The 20,263-nt window shown below is 38.4% G+C and overlaps 1 protein-coding gene across 5 annotated transcripts in view; it reads right to left on the bottom strand.

Annotated features, from left to right (window-relative positions):
* Positions 1-20,263, bottom strand: part of LOC127659387 (protein diaphanous homolog 2-like) — a 609,426-nt gene that overhangs the window by 205,515 nt on the left and 383,648 nt on the right. For all 5 annotated transcript variants that reach the window (XM_052149176.1, XM_052149179.1, XM_052149180.1 and 2 more), the window contains one exon: positions 13,340-13,469. In XM_052149176.1, coding sequence (XP_052005136.1) covers positions 13,340-13,469 — 130 coding nt within the window. The remainder of the gene's footprint in view (positions 1-13,339; positions 13,470-20,263) is intronic.

Here is a 20,263-nt window from a genome sequence, read left to right as displayed (position 1 = left end):
CACTGGCTCATTAAAGGGCATTTGTTTGTGGCAGGACTATATGTTGGTTCGACCAATGATGGATGGGCGGAGTGTTCATTTCAGTAGTCTTATGCAGTCAGACTTTTATCTAAAACAGAATAGGTCTGGACCCTATAGCAGCTTAATCTGGCAGAGAACTGCCCACAGGATAACAAAACGTCTAACTAACGTAAAGCATACAATCACAGTCGGTTTAGTAAGTACATGCTGTTTAGGAGCAGAATTATCTGAGATATATCATACCATTATAAATGGCCGACATAGGGAAATAAATAATTGATATAATGCAGTGCAAGTCTCCACGAGAGATTGCACAGAAAATACATGGGGAAAGTAGCGGAACATGTGTAGAGTCTAAGTACAGAACAGAAAACCTCACCACAGAGTATTTGACAGACATAACTAAGCAAGCATAGCAGATCTACGCTTTACTTTCTGGCACCTGCTTCAAATGAAACTCTCAATATCTTTAGAATATTTGATATCACTAACCTGGCAAACTTGGGCAAATCTGATGATTATTTAGTCCTTAAAAGTGTTCACTGTATTGACGTGGATTGTTGTGAACACATCTCTGTTTTCAGGCAAAGAAATAAAATGTCCTGTGTGCTTTAACTTGTAGAAGATCCATCAAACCAGCCAATGAGTTTTGCGCTGCGTGGCTCGAGAAAACGTTTTCCAATTTTAAGAGCTATGTGCATTAGATGGTTAAAGCACGTACTGTGGGCGATCAGTGGGTGTGCCATCTGATGCTGAGACTATAGGTTTGGTAGTTGCACAGAAAATACCTACTTCACCACAAGTTTGTTTTGACATTGAGGCTGCAGGTGACCTTGAGCATGTGATTCAGCTGTTGAGCCAGAATATGTAATTGTTTTCTTACACAAAGTGCTTTCAAATGATTGAAGTTGAGATTGAATTGTTATACAGCACTTGAAAAAGAACAGGGCAATGAGACATCTTATTGTCTTGGTAACCTCACATAGAGATGGCACAGGACAATGACTGACATCAGTATGTTTCCAATTAAACATGGTCACACAAAAGTAAAGAAACATCTTTGTAGAAGTACTGAGAAAAGAGTGAATGCCCCCATTGTTCTGAGCTGAGGCAGCATGTCAACGATCGCTTTGAAGAAAGGATGGCACTCACAGGGAAGAAGAAATGAACAGAGCGATGCTCTATACAGTAGATTCCCTTTTGAAAAATGAAACATTAACAAGAATGGCAGAACATTCACACCAGCAGTTTTTATTCTCCTCACATTTTCTGTTGCATACCTACGCTGAAGACGATCTGCAAAATGTAGGTAGTATAATATGTAGGACATTTATGTGTGTTAGGAATTAAATTAAACTCTGCAAGTCTACACCATTATATGTAAGGGAAATTTTGGTTAATGATTTAGCCACGTTCGACCACCATTATAAGGATAAATGACACATGATCTGATTGTAAATCTGAATAAAATTCAAAAATATGTAATACAACAGGCTTGTTGTATCCACTCACAGTTTACAAGGAATTTGCTTAGAGTAGTATTATTCTCATGGCTATAAAAAAAATAAAAATAATCACAAATCACAAATATGTTTAGATATGGTTACAGCTTCGGAGCGCAGATTTATTTAAAAATCAAGTGACAAGATTATTTATCAAAGTATACCACAGTCAAATTATCTTTGCATAGAAATAAGAATGTATTGCTAATCTAAACATATAGACAAACAAGACAAACAGATTGTTGTGTCAATTGTAACAGAAGGTGAATAAAATGATCTGTACAGAGAAAACGAACTTAATGGAGTCTATAGACAATGCCTTGAGAGCCACCGATAATTCATTTGGTTTACCTTGATTAGTCGATGTCTTGGACCTCTTTTAAGATTGTGGATAGTTAGTAGCTGGAATGATGAGGCAGGGCTTTGAAGCGAGGTCACCCACAAGGGAGACTCAAAACTCCCATCACATGTGTGGTTCATAGCGCAGAAAAGAGAAAAGCTTCATCTGAACTTTACATTCAGAAGCTCCCTGGACTCTACATTGTGCTGATCCTGGGCAGATGGGCCAGAGGGAAGACCACAAAGAGAGAAGCAGACAGCAAGAGAGTAAGAAGAGAAAGTTTTTCCGTGGTGGGGAAGCTTTGTACTATTGTGGTTGGCCGCAACCCAAAAGTGTCTTTTGCGGGGTAACATTTCTGTCCCTCCTTCTGAAGGTGATTGATGAGCTTTTGTCTGTGAAGATTCCCATTTCCCGCTCAAAATAGGCTATGTTTAATCTTGAATTTTTATATCTCAGATACAACTGAATATATATAAAAAAATTATTAACATAAACATCCCTGAAATGCTGAATCTCAACGATAGTAAACACAATGTGCTTTATCATGAATGGTTACCATTCTAGTAATATGACATGAATAAGACAAGATTAAAGATTATAATCATCAATTTGTCAGTTAGCAAAGTGATTACAGGTCATAACAACATCATTTTCAGAATTATATAGCAAGGTTAAGTATTGTGAACATTTTTGTACAAAAAGGTTTACGTCAGAAAAGTACTATGACTTTACATTTTTACATTTACATTTTACATTTATGCATTTGGCAGACGCTTTTATCCAAAGCGACTTACAGTGCACTTATTACAGGGACAATCCCCCCGGAGCAACCTGGAGTTAAGTGCCTTGCTCAAGGGCCCAACAGTGGCGTCTTGGTGGTGCTGGGACTTGAACCCCCGACCTTCTGGTCAGTAACCCTGAGCCTCAACCACTGAGCCACCACTGCCCATAAGAGATAATAACAATTTTCTCCACAGGTGGAGGTGGCTGGGGGTGGACTTTTGTGAGTCTGTCTAAAGCATTACTATTGCATACAGAATTTTCTGACATACAACTTGCACCTCACAAACAAGGTCCCGACCGAAATTATCAAAACACATGATTTATGACCACTGTGCTCCAGTTCACTCTAGAATGAAGAACAACTGATACACAACAGCAGCTGATTCATGTGGCAGCTCACCACCAGGATGCCTTTTCTGCTCTCCTAGTTTCTGCTATTCTCCTCACGCCCTAGCTCTTGCTTCCATGAATTACAACCACCCAAAGTTGCTAAAGAAGACATGGCCATTTACATTAAGGATAAGACAAATAGAAGGCATAGGGGCACCACCTGAACAATTACATTGGTTAATTTTTAATGTGCATGGCATGCACTCAGCATGATTAATTGTATTGTTACTTTCCAGTTATGAGCCAAGGAACAGATTTACAGAACAGTGGGAGCAGTGAGGTTAAATAGATTTTGAATGAATGACAAAGGATTAAGGGAAGAAACCTTTAGGCAACAGCTGATACATTTTCAGTAATCAAGAATAAATAGGTTTCCAAAAACAGCCATCATAAAGCTAGGGTGTTAAGGATGGTATCCAGGATGTTGCTATGCAGCTACTAAGGTGTTCTAACTGTTTTTAGAGGACTGCTATGCAGTTTCTTTGGTGTTCTGGGTGGTGAATAAGGTGTACTGTTTGGTTGGTTACTGGCCCAGGTCACACCCTCAAGTCCCTATGATACTTTGGACCCCATATATAGCCCTGGGTAGGTTTGCTCCAGCTGAGTGTAAGGTCTCATTTAAATTGTGTTGTAAAGTTGTAAAGGGCTTAGAAACTACTACTGTAGTTAGTTTGTAACTAAGTCAGTGCTTAATTTGATTACACCACCAGTTGTAAATGCAAACATTTAGCTAGTAGGTGGTAAGCTCTCTGTAAAAAAGTGTGAAGTCATAGTATGACACTAACCTTCATTTATCCAATAATTAACCTCTGTTACTTCTCATTTGTAAACGGAATTGTTTAAAAGCCATGCATTTCGGTGTTATCTTGTTAGGGTTGATGTTTAAACCTCTTTGATGGTGCAATGCTCAAATATTTAGTAAATTGTTACTTTGTGCCCATTTACGCTATTACAAGTCTAAGTTGTTATTTAAGTATGACTGTTGCTACCAGCCTCAGGTGCCTACTTTGACAAACTGTAAGTCTGTGTACTTTTATCTTAATTCAGGTGATAACTGAAGATCTGATTGCATTAGAAAAGGACAATTTTGTGTTTTTCTTCAAATTCCTAACTCTAAGTAATAATAATAATAATAATAGTGATGCCTTAGCATGCACCTCTAAAATATATATATATATTTTTTTATTTAAATTGATTGAAGTTGTCCTCAATAAATGTATGGTCTTTAAACCATATGCAGGTTTGTTATATCATATAACAGGTAGAACTGCTCTAAGCATCCATCCATTGCATTTGTGGGCAGGAAGGTGTAACAGAGCAGCACAGGAGGGATGCAGTTCATGAATAAGTAAAAGAGAAAGTAAAAAGCCATTCTGATTTCATGGTCACTCCCCATGACCCAGCACTTCCTTGAGACTCAGAACATTTCTGCCTATCCTCCCAGGATGATCAAAACACATTCTAATTATCATCACCCTTGATGGGGGTGGATGGAAATGGATGAGACAGGAAAGTCAAGAGCTTTTCTGCCCAGGAGGAAACTCAGCCTGGGCAGCTGGGCCATAGCAGCTCCTGACCTTTACCTGGACAATGTACTGTATTTCTTACAGGCTGGCTGGCACAGAGGCATTAAGGAATGCAATCAAGTGTGTCAGGAAGCAGTGGCCTGTCACCACTGGATTGCTAGCACATATCTCCTATCCATGGTGATTTATTTAAGCTAGAATCCATATATAGTATTTGGATTATGTTACCAAGACGCATAAAATATTGACCACATTATAAACAAAAGCCCTTATGTGGATCTGCACTGCCAACAAAGATGATGAGTTCTCTTTATGACTATTTTGAGGGAAAATGTTAGGTCAACTCAAATTTGACATCAAAATTGCTTTCTACACCACTACACATTGAGATTTTGGATGGATTGCATACAGTTACACACTGAAAAAGACAACAGGAGAATAAATCAGACAGAGTTAGTGAAAGCGCTTTAGAGAAATATCTCCCTCAATCATATTAACAGATTCAAGCAAATGCCAAATTGTGACTCAGCTCAATGGTTACATGGGATGTATTTTGACTTAGGCATTACAATGGTATAATACAGGATAATAGGCCTTGGGTAAACCGGGGTGAAGTATTGTGTAATGTGATTAAAGCATCAGATTACACAATTACAACAAATAATTTGAATTTCTTAATCTCTCTCTCTCTCTCTCTCTCTCTCTCTCTCTCTCTCTCTCTCTCACTCACTCTCGCTGTTCCACAATCTTTGTGTAGATTTGAAATGTTTAGGATAGAGGAAAAGGTATTCTTTAGACAACCAAATCAAGAAAGAACTGAAAGGAGATAATAACTTTCTAAAGCAAATTAAGCAGGACCGATTGCTCTTTTCAATCAAGTGTATTAAACAAGCCAATTCTAACAATGAAGATGGACATGTGATTATTTAATGTGTGCGAGTGTAGAGATTGATGGAGATTAAACATCCAAAGTTTGGCTGTGACCTGTCAGCAGTAAAGGGTGGAGAGGAAAATAAAAAAATTAAGAAATGAGAGGTACCAGGTGTTACAGAACATGAGAGATTGCATCTAAACGTGGCTCATGTTTCAGGTAAACTGTGCTACTGTGTTACATAAGAAACTTAGTCATGTTCTCTCACCTGTCTGACATGAACAGAATGGTCTCTAAAAGATCATTAGCCAGAGCTGAATAATTCATTCGTAACTGCTTCAACACTTAACCAGGTGGGGAATCCTTATGCATTACACATGATCCTTAGAGTTAAGGCTTCTTGATAGAAAGTCAAGAAAGGAAGACAGACAGAAATAAAGCAAAAAGAAAGAAAAAAATAAGAAAGAAAACAGGTAAGAAAGAAAGAAAAAAGTAATCCAAGCAAGAGAGAAAGCAATAAAGAAAAGAAAGGAAGGAAGAAAGAAAAAACGAAGAAAAAAAACATGCAATAAAGAAAGCAAGAAAGAAAAGAAAGCTTCGGTCTTGGTTGCCTGTTTATCTGTGGCCGAGCCCTCGCAAAAATGTCCCGTCTTATCTGTCGTTTGGCATGAGAGCATGTTGCTGTTGTCTCTGGTGAGATGCGCTCGTGTTATTCGTATGTTTGTGTCTGTGAGAGCGCATGGCTTTGTTTTGTTTCCATATTGTCATGTGTCTCAGTCTTGCGTCATGCCCTGCCTTATGTCTCTCGCTTTCTTTTGTTTTGCAGGTGCCGCATTGATCTCAGCCCTGTTGCCCTGGTAACTTCATTACCTTATTAGCCAATCATCTGCAACACCTGTTCTCCTCATTTTCCTGCTTGATTTCTCTCCCATATATTCTCCCTGTGTGCTCTGTCTTGTGTCAGTTTGTTGTCTCTGTCCAGTCATATCAGTCGTCATGTTTATCCCCAGTCTAGCCTTTTGTTCGAGTTTTCATTTCTGGTTCCCGTTTTGTTTTGTTATTGTATTGGTTTTGTTTCCTTTTCTCTCCACCGTGAGAGTTTTTGTGTTCTGTTCATTTTTTCTTTTAATAAAAGCACTTCTTGTACTCTTACTTTTGGGTCCTCCTCACTTCATGCTTTCAGTGATCCATGACTCTGTGCTGGGTGTATAACAAGATTTTAAAATTCTCGTGACACTGATGCGAGGATTCTCATTTATGCTAATGAGATGGGAGATGGTGAAGAAACCACACCAGCGCTGCATTTGAGCATATAAACTCAAAAGAGACAGCAGCCTGAGTAGCCAAATCAGTTGGGAAAAGATGATAAATAATTACTGTGTACATTATATTATGACTCGTTGGAAAACAGACCATACTGAAGAGGCAAGAAGCGTTATTCGAGGCAAATGTATACTAAAGGAATAGCTGCAAAGCCATAGTGGAAGTAGCTTTACCATGTGGTGATGTAGTTTACGATTCTTGTGAAAAAGCCTAATTAATGCATAGTCACATAAAGAAATATGACATTTACCTGTATTGATCCAATAAGCGGCTTTCAAATTTGAACACAGCAAGGTATAATACATCAGGCTGGAAAAATCGACATTTATTCATTTCAATCCTATATATTATGAATGTGTTGAAACTAGACACCGGTCAACGCACCCTGGAAAGTGGCCCATTAGACAGGTTTCAAGCTGAAGAGTTACTTAGAAGTACTCTCTCTCTCTCTCTCTCTCTCTCTCGTAAATGTAAACAAGTGTAAAAGTCAACACCATCATATACTGTATGTCGATTGAATAGGATTGAAAGCATGATAAGACTGAAGCCTGTCACGCAAAATATGAGCTCACTGCTGTCATTAAATATCAGTCTGCTTTTTTAATCCAACTATTACTCCTGGTCGGAGGCTTCCGTAAATATTTATTTGATATGTATAGTTACATTCTCCCTAAGGTTAATGGTGCAACACTAACATATTTAGTAGTCCGTAAATTGTGACTTAGTGCCAATTTACACCAAACCTAGGCTAAGTTGTAACTTGCTGGTGCAAACGGCCCCAGGATACTTATGTCAGAATCCTGCCATCTTTGGAACTGGTTTGTTGTAGTTTTTGGCAGGATTCTGAAAGTCTCCTTTGTTAGCACCTTGTGTTTTGTTTTGTTTTGTTTCTATACTTTGAGTTTTAGTTCATAGCCATGTGCATTTTCATATTATGTCATGTGATTGTTTTGTCTTTCTCTGCCTCCTTGTTCCTTCCCCCCTCCTCCTAGTTTAGTCCTTGATAGGCTTATTAGACTCATCTGTTCTTCATGTAGTTGTTACCTTTATATTATGCTTCCTTCCCTCATGTGGTTGTCAGTATATCATTGTTCATGGTTCTAGTTAGTCCCTGTTTAGTCAAGTCTGTTATTCTGCTGATTTAATTCTGTTACTCTGTTTATTTTGTTTTATGTCAGTTATCTACCCGTGAGAAACTTTGTTACAATTTTATCTTTTTTTTTGTATATCTGTTTTTCTCCCTTGTAAGAGTTGTCGGTTTCCATTTTTGGAATGGCTGCTGACTGCCAGGAGGCGAAGGAGCCCGCAGTTGACTGCCAGGAGGCGGAGGAGCCCACAGCTGACTGCCAGGAGGCAGTGTCTATTACCGCTGCCTACTGCCACGAGGCAGTGTCTGTTACCTCAGCAGTGCTTCTGGCCATTCACAAGAGGAGGAGAAGGGCCCCAGCACCTGACGTTCATGGCTACAGAGGGCGTAACCCAGTTGCTGCCAGCGCTCACGGCCACGAAGGCTGTTCCCCAGTTGCTACCAGGACTCACGGTCATGGAGGCTTTTCCCCAGTTGCAGTCAGCACTCACGGCCACAGAGGCTTTTCTTCAATTGCTGCCACCACTCACAGCATCAGAGGCCTTTTCCCAGTCGCTGCCAGCTGCCTTGGTCATGGAGGCCATTCCTCTGCCACAATCAATGTTCTCAGCCACGGAGGCCATTTACCAGTTGCTGCCAGCGACCCCAACCATGGTGGTCGCCACAAAGATAGTCCAGTTCCCAGTGGTCACCAAGTCTCTCCAGTTCCCTGAGGCTGTTGATGAGTCTGTGCTGTTCCCTGTGGCCATCAACAAGCCTATCCAGTTCCCTCTGGTCAGAGTCCTTCCAGTTTACCAAGGCTGTCAACGAGCCTGTCCAATTCCCCATGGTCATCGACAAGTCCATCCAGCTACCTGAGGCTGTCAGAGTCCTTCCAGTTCCCCATGGCTGTCAACAAGTCTGTCCATTTCCCTGAGGCTGTTGAGTAGCCTGTTCAATTCCCTGTGACCATCAACGATCCTGTCCAGCCACTGGTGACCTTTGACGAGCCTGTTCAGTCCCCTTTGATGTCGAGTATTCTTTCCAGTCCCTAGCGGCCATCGACCAGCCCTTTGCTCAGTCTAGTGGCCAGCACATGTCATACACCAGCAACCAGTCTTATGTTCAGACCAATGGCCAGCACTTGTCAGACAGACCCAAGTGGCCACCACCCAACTTGATCGCCTACTGTTCCCGACAACTGCTGCCCAGCCCCAAGCTACTGGCGCTCAGTCTGCCCAGCCTGCCATGGCCACCATTCAGTCTTCCCAGCTTCCTGCAGCCACCAAAGGCCAGATTGTTCTGCCCCCTGCATAAGCCACTGAGCTCATCCCTGCCCCAAGGCTGCATAACGTCGGTCCTCCTCCCAGGTCGCCAGACCCTGTCCAATTGCTGAGGCCTTCGCCCTGGCCATCTGAGCCTGTATCCTTCCTCAGGCCTTCTCCCTGGCCTTCCGTCCCCGCTCCCTATCTTAAGCCTCCTCCCAGGCCAAAGGACCTCTCCCCCTTCCTCAAGCCTTCTTCCAGGCTGACGGACTCCGGTCCTCTAAAGGATTACCCTCCCTGGCAACCGGAAACTGCTCCTTCCCTTGAGCTACTTACCTGGTCTGTACCACCCACTCCACACTGGACAGTTCTGCTGATCTCGACTTAGTTTATTCCTACTGCCCCACTCCCTTTGCCAGGACTTTGTTTGGTTTTGTCCTTTTCGTTGGTGTTCCTTTTGGGACAGCTGCAATTTTTTGGCAGGATTATGACAGTCTCCATTGTTTATTATTTGCTCCCTGTGTTTTGTTTATTTCTATAATTTGTGTGTTTTAGTTCATAGCCATGTGCATTTTCATGTTATGTCTTGTGATTGTTTATTTTCTGAACATGGCCCTGTGTGTTATCCATGTGTGTTCTTTCTCCACCTATTTGTTCCCTCACCCCTCCTCCTTGTTTAGTCCTCATTAGGATTATTAGTCTCATCTGTTCCCCATGTGGTTGTTCCCTTTATATTGTGCTTCCTTCCCTCATGTGGTTGTCAGTTCATCGTTGCTCATGGTTTTAGTTAGTTGGTTTATTCTTGTCTGATGCCCTGTTTAGTCAAGTCTGTTATACTGCTGATTTAAATATGTTACTTTGTTTATTTTGTTTTATGTCAGTTATCTCCCTTATGAGAGTGTTTTGTTTCAGTTCTTGTTCAAAGTTGGCTAAACTCTTGTATATCTGTTTTTTCTCCCTCGTGAGAGTTTTCTGTTTGCATTTTTAGTTATTTTCATTAAAGCTCACTAAATTGCCTTCCTGTGTCTGGGCCCTCCTACAAACTCCTGACAACTAATTTGGAAGGGAGAAACAATACTTATACATTTGTTGAAGGTAAATTACTAATACTATTGCTGCCATCAATAACTAGTATAAATCCACAGAATACAATATAAAGGAACTTGTGAATGCACTACATCTCTAAAATGAGACCTGGGGCACAGATCTTTACAGCATGAGGCCACTTATACACTACCTTTTCTCCAAAATGGAGCTGGTGCTCAACCAGGCCCATGTTTCCACTGATCTGAGAGCTGAATGACAACGCAACTGACTATCTACTGTATACTATCTGTATATCTACCTCCCCACAAACAAACCTCATGTATAACACACTTGCCTATGAGTGTTATTACTAGATTTGGAGCATTTATTTCTGCTTAAATCCACATTTAGTTTTTTTCTATTATTTATTATTATTATTTATATTGGGCACCAGCTAACAGACCCACTAACTGCTAACAGACCCACTAACTGCTTATCTGTCATTGTAAATTAGATTAAAAAATATAAAATATATAAATAAATAACTTATTCTCCATGAAATTACTGACATATCAACAGTGTCCGCATCCTTCAGAACAAAGCACTGACACATTTATAATAGATTACATAACCAATTAGGTAACTAACAAACTAAAACCTCAACGGCTTCAACCAAGCAGCTCAAAATTAAATTAAAGACAAATTAGTCTACTAGGGAGAAGAATAGAAGCAATAGAGACAAACAGAACACAGAGACAGACAATTCGTGTGACGATAATACAGAAGATTATTGCATTTACTGCATTTCCAAATATCTTCTAAGTGAATGAGAGTTAAGAAACCAGATATTTAAATTCCTTGAAATCTCTCTCAGAATAGAGGGAAGCACTAAACTTCTTAATCACTGAAAGCCATAATAAGAATCCATTTCACAATGTCAAAACGGCTGTGAGAGACTCCACCACCATCCCACCCAAGCTGCTTCCTCATTTGGACTCGTACCCTTTCTTGTCGGCCATATTGGGGAGCATATGGGCCCCTTGTGCTTCATTATAGTTCCTTCATCAGCCCTCAAAACGACTCTATACCATTCTAATAAAACTCTGCTCTATTCATAGATGTGGAAACTGCAGGATTTTCACATAGCAAAAGGATTAAGAAAGGCTCTTTGGCCATTAACTAGTTTTGTTTCATTCTCTGAAAATCTCTAATTATAGTCTATGGGGCCAATTGTGTCCAGTCTCCAGGGTTGATATTTGTAACATTAATTAATCTAATTCAAGCCATAAAAAGCTTCAAAGCTGATGGCTTGCAAGAAGGCCACAGAAGAAACCCAATAAAGGATTTGTCGAAAGCCGTAAAACAATGTGATGGAGAAAGGTAAATTTGGGGATTAATATTTCAAAGTCACACACATATACGGCCATCACATTCCCTGGAAGGACATGGCTGATATCTTAAAATTAGAGGTGATAATGTCTTCACAAAACAAAGCCCGTTGTCCAATGAGCCAGGCTTAACACATTTAATGGGAATATTGTTTGATTAAATGTGATAAAAGTTTATGGGAGTAGAAAAAAAAAAATATATATATATATATATATATATATATATATATATATATATATATATATATATATATATATATAAACTTAAAATGAAGAACATTTTTATCTAGCCTAAAACAAACATGCTAAAATGAATAACATGGCATTATCGCCGGATAATGCCATGTTAGCGTCTTTCAAAGTGACACTAATATTACCATCAAAAGCATACCAGAAAATGTAGTCATTTTAGTGATTAAAGTTGCGCTTTAAGAGAAAGAGTACTGAATAGTTAGAGTGAATTGAATTCCTGATGAAAAACACTTTTTATTGATTTTTTTTTTATCTAAAGGAATACTGTGCTTAATGCCCCATCACACTACACCACTTTCAAAGACATCAGATTGTGGTACCATTCATATTACACAACTTTCTGTCTCGTCATGGAAGATGTAGGGCTTTCAAATTACACGAGGACTCGACGACAGGGTGAACATATAACAAAACATTACACTATTGTCAAATCTTCGACAACTCCTTTGGAGCCTGGCCTCAAAATTACATTTCACAACAGACTACACGTGAGAAGTGATGCGAGATACAAAAACAAATGCATAATCATATGTTATGCATTTCAGAATATGATGTGTATGTTTTTAATCGCCTTTACATAATGTGTAAAGAGTATAAAATAATAAAAAGTAGCTCCTACTGAAAAATCTACCTATTTGCGTAACTGACTGTTCAAGAGAATTGACAATTTCTCTCCAACTCTTCTCTTTCTCCACCGGTTGTGGTAAAGATCAGACGAAACATAAAATTTGGTGCTCCTGCCAATGTTCGACTAATTTTTCCTCCATTTCTTCAGTCCAATGAGACTTTCTTGATACTGCTGCCATGCTAGTTGATGTTCTGTTGAAGGTACATCAGGACTCCTCCCACTGAAACGTCCCGTGCAACGTTTCTTGCGCTCTCATTGGCTGTTGGTCAATGCTGCAGTTGTATTCAGTCAAAACACATTTCACATTACGTGATTTGGAATCGCAGACAGGTCCAGATTTTAACATGCAAGACATCTCGCTGACATCGGCGATGCATCTGCGCTTCTCTCAGATTGCGTCATTGATAATTCATACATTGTGTTCGAGTGAGCGCCGAATTTCTGATCTATAGATTTCTGACTTTTGTTGGCGATCTCCACAAAACTGTCGGCGAGTGAAAATCGGGCCTAAAATCGTGTAGTGTAAGTGTAGTGCCCATAATGAACACTGTTTTAACAAAAATACATGTATAATAGTGTACATTAAGAACCCTGATGTTAAACACCGGAACTATCGCCAAGGTTAACCGCTTTGTTCTAACATTGATTATAGAAAAATCACAATTTTGACACGCAGTCATTTTCAATATGTTTAAAGTACTGCAACTATTATAGCACTGACCTCATGCAACTCAAGGTTTAGTCTTAGTCTAACAATACACTATGAAAGAATCCATCTACCAAGATCATAAATGCAAATGTAATCTGATTACTACAGTGTGATTTTTATTTAAGGCTTTTATATGCACTCTACTTGAGAATTTGCCATTTTTCATTTCAAACAGGTTTATATAACAGTATGGCCAAATTTTTGACATCATGATTAATGTTAATTGATGTAAAACAGGACGCTTCTTACCTTTGCTGGCACTCTCCACATGCTGCAGCTCATCTGGGAACTTCAGGATCTCAGGATACTTTTCTTCACACTTCTCAGAAAGGAAGTGCAGAAGAGTCATATTCTGGTCTGTCGACTTTGTGTCACAAAGCTGCAGAGAAAAGAATAAGAAATGACAGTTAATCATAAAACAAAGTGTAGTAAACATGTATTAAGAGTGCACAGTTGATTTACAGTGTAACTGAATTTCAATTTAGCACTTTTGAATGGTCTCCCATATTCCAAACAACACTGAACTCTTAATGAACTCTTCATGTTTAATCACACAGTAATCATAACATTGATTATTCTGATTCTTAAACAAAAGATAAATGAAAGATAATAGAACAGAGTAATATGTCAGCATTGTGCCAGTAACAATTTTTCCTCTAATGAATGAGGCAAATTAGCACAAAAATTTGGTATATGCAGACTTCAAATATAATATATTACCATATTTCATATTAGAATGCTGCATCTACCAGATTTTCTGATAGTAAAAACATGTTAACTGCTACATAAACCCTTAATGACATTGTGACGATGAGGAGGGCATGGCCGGGCCGTGATGACACATGCCTGGCACCATGGCTGGACTGGTAATCTGGCATACCGGGCATTTTCCCGGTGGGCTGACGCACTTTGGGGCCGATCAGGGGCGGACTAGCCATCGGGAGAACCGAGCTGGCTGGTGGGTCAGCCACAAAATGGGTCACGATAAGATAAAATGAGCTGCCGCGTTATACAAAATGGACCACAAAACGGTGCCGTGATATGCAGAAAAGGACAGCGAACCATTTTGGGCCAGTTGCTATGAAAAATCCAGGGAAGATTTCTCTTCCCAGTCCAGCCTTGCCTGGCACTAAATTGACTAATCAGCGGGAGAGAGATAAGGAGCAGCCGGGACACAATTCGGGAGAAAGAGAGAGACGCATTTGTTGTGTGTGCACGTGTCTTTGTTTTGTTTATGTTGGAAAGCAGTTTAGTTTGTTATGTTTAAGTTCCTTTGTGGCACTAAAAGTTTATGTTGATTGTTCAGCCGGTTCCCATCTCCTCCTTGCCCATCCTGTGAATAAGTTACAGACATTTATATGAGGTCTGGGGCTACGATCAAAGAAGCCCAAGTAGCATTTTGGTTCAGTTGCATGTTAGTCTTATTCAGAATTGGAACTCCTCCTCTAATCTTTCTCCTTGACAAAGAGTAAAATCTGCTCTTCCTGTCTTTTGTCTGTTTTCATACAAGATGAGTGGGTTGAAATCTATTCTGTGTTGTACATAAAATCGATTAGATGGTGGCTGGCCTTGAGTAGGTGAGGAAATCTCAGTTTCTATAAGAAGAATAACATGACTCTAGCAATCCAAACACTAATTTCTCATATTCTGAATTGTCAAAGGACATCACAGTACATGGCAGGCAGACAGACAGACAGGGACGGGTAAAAATATAGATTTTCCGATGCATCCTGATCTTCATTTGAATGATCCTGATGTCGATTCTTAAATCCCAAGATCAGTCTTTTACTCTATGAGCAACCCTCAACTACAATGAAAGGAAATCTCTTTTAAAAAAATGTCTGTTCTATACAGTACAGTCAGTTAAAGATAAAATAAAAATAAATAAAAATAAGAATTGTAATTATGCATTGCACAGATGAGATAAAGCCATTTGATGCGCTCATCTAGAGATGCTCTTTACAGAAATACCTGTTTTAGCATTGTTCAACAAATTGATGTAAATATTACAAATAGTACAAATTATGCAATTAAACAATAAACATGTAACAAAAATGTATATATGAAAAATAATATCTCATTTATTAATTGCATATATGGATTTGTTCATTTTTAAAAAGCCAAAATGTGGCAAAAACTATTAAAAACTAACAAAAATATAATTAGTAAAATTTATATTTTCTTAATATACCTAGTTAGAAAATCCCCTGTATAATTAACAGTGTTAGCTGGGAGAGGATTTCTTCCAAATGTAAGCAAAAGGGACATTATCATTTAAATATACCCATATGAATTAATATTGAATCGATTCGAGAGCTTGTGAATTGGAATTGAATCGGAAAACTTGTATTAATACCCAGACAGACAGGCAGACAGACAGACAGGCAGGCAGGCAGGCAGATAGATAACGTTTTAAGGGAGCATTGTTCTATGCTGAAATATTAGAATATTTCAGCTAAAAGAAGGAATATCATACCCACGAGCAACATGCGTTCGGCCGAACCTAAGGTGGATTGCATCATAAATGTATATGTCAACACAGCACTTCAAGGTATTTGTACGCATATCTGACAAATAGGTGTGTCAATAAAGTTTAAATTGGCTAAAGCAGAGTGCACAGATGCATATTTTCCCCTGTTTACTTATTCACCACGTTTAATATGAAAAGGAGCTTCCCCCAAACCACAACCATCCTTTGTACAAGATTAAGGTGACATGGAAGAAATTAAATATTTAGATTAATACACAGCTCTCTTACTGTGGGCTGGTGTAGTGTATGCAATCAAATGCCTGTATTTCATCAAAACACCAATCCATATGAAAGATCAGATAAGCTAGAGTACCAGACCATTAATCAAGTTAAATCCAATGAAAGTACACCACAGAAATGTAAGCCTTTACTTGAATGACACTTCTTCATATTAAGACCATATGAGTCCCTTATTTAAAACTTAGAATCCAATTCCAACAATAAGGCACATAAGAAAATGGGAATGGATGGATTTCATGAAACACCTTTGCATGAAGGGGCTAAGTTCCCTTGGTGACACAAACATATAGCTATGAGAACCGCAGATATGATAAACTAAACATTTACGGAGCCATGTTTCTCCCTCTCCGTCTATCCTCCATTTGTAGGGCCATGGCTGCAGGCCCACATTAAGCAGTGCACTGGGGCTGGATGACCTTTTTACCCTCTCAGACTCAAACAGATTGTTTGCTGTCAAGTCTAGACTCCAGGAAGGCTGCTTTCATAGTGAAGATGGCTGCGGAGTCCCACAGCAGAGCCGGGGAATGAATACTCAAGCTGGACTGCACAGCAGATGTGATATTAACCTTTACACAAACTGATGGCAATCTCATGACAGCTGGCACACTTCCTCTCTACACATAATGTCTAACATAGATTTCCTCTTCCAAAATGTCTCTGTGGATATGCAGGTGAGGAATTGGTTTTCTGCTGGAAAAATGTGGTAGATACAATGAGACAAATTAATAAATGGATGCAGACTTTTGCCTCGTCTCTCATAAATTGTAATGGTTATAAAAATATAATAAAATAATAATAATAATAATAATAATAATATAAAAGCTCTGAGGATCATCAGAGTCTCCAGCCACCCGAGTAATGGGCTGCTCTCACTGCTACCATCAGGCAGGCGATATCGCAGCATCAGGACCCGCACCAGCCGACTACATGACAGCTTCTTCCCCCCAAGCAATCAGACTTCTGAACACTTGATCGTTCATGATCAATAATACACCAGCACTGCACTTTATTAATCTATTATCTCACTGGACTGTCATAATTATATTCTCCACTATACAACTACAGTATATACGTATATATATTTTTATATATTTTTTTTTATATACTTTTAATTTTGTATCGTATGTGCATTCTATATTGTGTGTATTGTTTACTGTACATTGTATATTATTATTGTGTTGTGTAAATATGTTGTTTATTGTAAATTGGTATAAGTCTCATCACTGTCATGACTGCTATGTTGCTCGGAACTGCACACAAGACTTTCACCTACTGTTTTTTATTTTATTTTATTTTATTTTATTATTATTATTATTGCAATTATAAATAACAAAACAAAACAGGGAGCATTCAACAACGTAAGACACAGAACAAACTTAAAGGAACAAGGACAAGGAGCAAGATTCAAGACAGAATAGGACTTATATAGGAATCTATATATATATATATATATATATATATATATATATATATATATATATATATATATATATATATATATATATATATATATATATATACATATATACAGTATATGCATATACATAAACATACATACATATATACATATAAAAACACAAAACAAGGATGTACTAAAACAACAAACACTTCAATCTTTCTATTTTCTTTTTTAAAATATTTGAAGCTCTGGAAAGATTTCACAAAATCACTGAAAAATAAATTAAAGGAGGGGTTGCTTTTTTCCATTTGACTTTCACCTACTGTTGCACTTGTCGTGTGACAATAAAGTGATTCGATTTGATATATATAACCTAGTGGGCCTAATGTGATGACACTTACTAAGTTTCATCCCAATCCCTCAAAGCATTGTGGAGATACAGTCTCAAGTTCAATTTTGCACTTTCTTTGTCAAATTTATTGAAGAGCCATTCGAAAACAGTATGGTTGATCAAAATTCTGTGAAAAATTTTTTTGTCGTAAGTGTCTCTAGAAGATACAGGCCAATTATCATGCAAATTGGACAAACGACCTAGGACAAGTTCGAAAAAATAGGTACATTTTCATGACGGAAAATTTCCTCAATGGCCTCATTGACCTCATCAATCGAATCATCTTGAACCACGGAATTAGAGGAAAAAATAATTTTGTTGCTAGGACTCACAGTTCAACAGTTATTAACATAAACATGAGTGCAAATTTGGGCAGCTGGTGGCGCTAGATGGTTTGAGGTAGAGATGCCAAATTTGCTGTGGTAACAGATCAGACTGTCCTCTATCTGTGTGCCAAATTTCATAACAAGAGAACCTCAAGAAGAATAGACTCAAGAGTGAAAGAAGAAGAAGCTGAATAATAATAATAATAAAAATTATGAAAACAATAGGGGTCTTTTGCCCCTTCGGGGCTTGACCCCTAATTATATTTTTAAATTTTTAACAAATACCCTCTAGTGGCGATTTTCCTCATTAGTGACGTCAAAAACGAATGGTCAAAACCAAAAAACAAACAAAAAAAACAAAAAAATTATCATTGATAATTTTTGTTTAGTAAAGTATGTCTATTTTTTATTTTTTTTTTGTATTGCTGTTGTGTAAATTAACTGCCAATATCTGATATTTTTTCCCCAATTTTTTTCTTTTTGTGCCCGAACCCAAAATGACCCGGAAATGGGCTACCCGGACCCGAACCAGACCCATCGATTATTTGAAAGCTGGGACCTGTACCCATGCAGAATCGAGAAATGCCAGACCCATACTGGACAAGTCTATTATTTGAATGCTGGGACCTGTACCCATGCAGAACTGAGAAATGCCATATATATCTATATATATCTATATCTATATCTATATCTATATATCTATATCTATATCTATATCTATATATATATATATATATATATATATATATATATATATATATATATATATATATTTTTCATGGAGAAATTAAGTCATTTAGGCCTGAAACAATGTGACCGGTTTCAACAATTTTCATTTTTCAGTGAACTATTCCTTTAAGTGGGCATTATTTAATTTAAAACAGATTTGCCACTTTTCTCATTTCTGCAGGCTTAAGCTTCAGAAGAGCCAGCTGTTGGTGTTTCAGCCGTTGCCCTGCTAACTCACAGCAGAACTCACTGATCATGCAATTCACTATAATCTTGTCAGAATTTCTGTTGTTCTCAAAAAAGTCACCTACCTGCCCAGGCTATCAAATGGATTTTGGAACGTTTGGACTGATCTATGCATTGGATCTGAGTTACCCAAAAGAGATGGTCAACATTTTTCAATTTATTCAGAAGGTTATCAGGCATAAGTACCACTTGTTCTGTGAAATTACATAAAGAGACTAGAGTGTGAAACCGCTATTCCCCAGCTTCTCATGTAGCAGTTGCTGTTTCCAATTTAGTACCCTTTTACATCGTAAATTAGGAGCTGCTAGAGATTCTAAGACCAGTCATATTCAGAGTTTAAAGAAATATTCTGGATGCACAAAAAAAATAAATTGTTGCATAATGTTGATTACCACAAATTATTTAAACTTAGTATAGTAATAATAATAATAATAATAAAAAAAAACTGCTTTTGGGAGCCTGGGTAGCTCAGCGAGTAAACCACCCCTGGAGTCGCGAGTTCAAATACAGGGCATGCAGAGTGACTCCAGCCAGGTCTCCCAAGCAACCAAATTGGTCCAGGTGCTAGGGAGGGGAGAGTCACTTGGGGTAACCTCCTCGTGGTTGCTATAATGTGGTTCTCGCTCTTGGTGGGGTTGTGCGTGGATAACACAGAGAATAGCGTGAAGCCTCCACACATGCTATGTCTCCGCTCAACAAGCCACGTGATAAGATGCACTGATTGGCGATCTCAGACGCGGAGGCAACTGAGATTCGTGCTCTGCCACCCGGATTGAGGTGAGTCACTACGCCACCATGTAGTCTAAGAGCGCATTCGGAGTTGGGCATTCCAAATTGTGGAGAAAATTTTATAAATGACTTGCTTTTATAGAATTCAAATGTTTATAAAAGGGGACATATTGGCTTCCATTACAAATGTCTCATTGTAGCAGAAATGCTACAATGCTGTTTTTTTTTTTTTGCTGTTTTTAATAAAAGAATGAGGGTAATCAACATTATATTATCAATGCTGTCGAGTATAACTTGTATTGAACTCGTAATATTCCTTTAAAGTAAAGTGTAAAAGACAGGTAGTTTTAAAAAGGTTAAAGGAGTTGCAAAATCAGCTGTATACAATTTATCCTAGGTAACTATACTGCTGCTTCAGAGTTATTTCTGTTTATGACTTGTCTCTTGTCAGCATGCCTTCATGTTACTGTTTAGATATACGACTGAGCTGGTTGCTTGCCTGTCAAATGTCTTAAATGTTGTGCCTAACGTTTTATCAATATTGTACTCGTCTTTTTACACAAAAACTTCAAGATATGTGTAC

Source organism: Xyrauchen texanus, chromosome 19, assembly GCF_025860055.1.
Source record: "Xyrauchen texanus isolate HMW12.3.18 chromosome 19, RBS_HiC_50CHRs, whole genome shotgun sequence".
Classification (NCBI taxonomy): domain Eukaryota; kingdom Metazoa; phylum Chordata; class Actinopteri; order Cypriniformes; family Catostomidae; genus Xyrauchen; species Xyrauchen texanus.
Note: the sequence above shows the minus strand (reverse complement) of the source record. Positions and strands in the feature narration are given on the sequence as shown.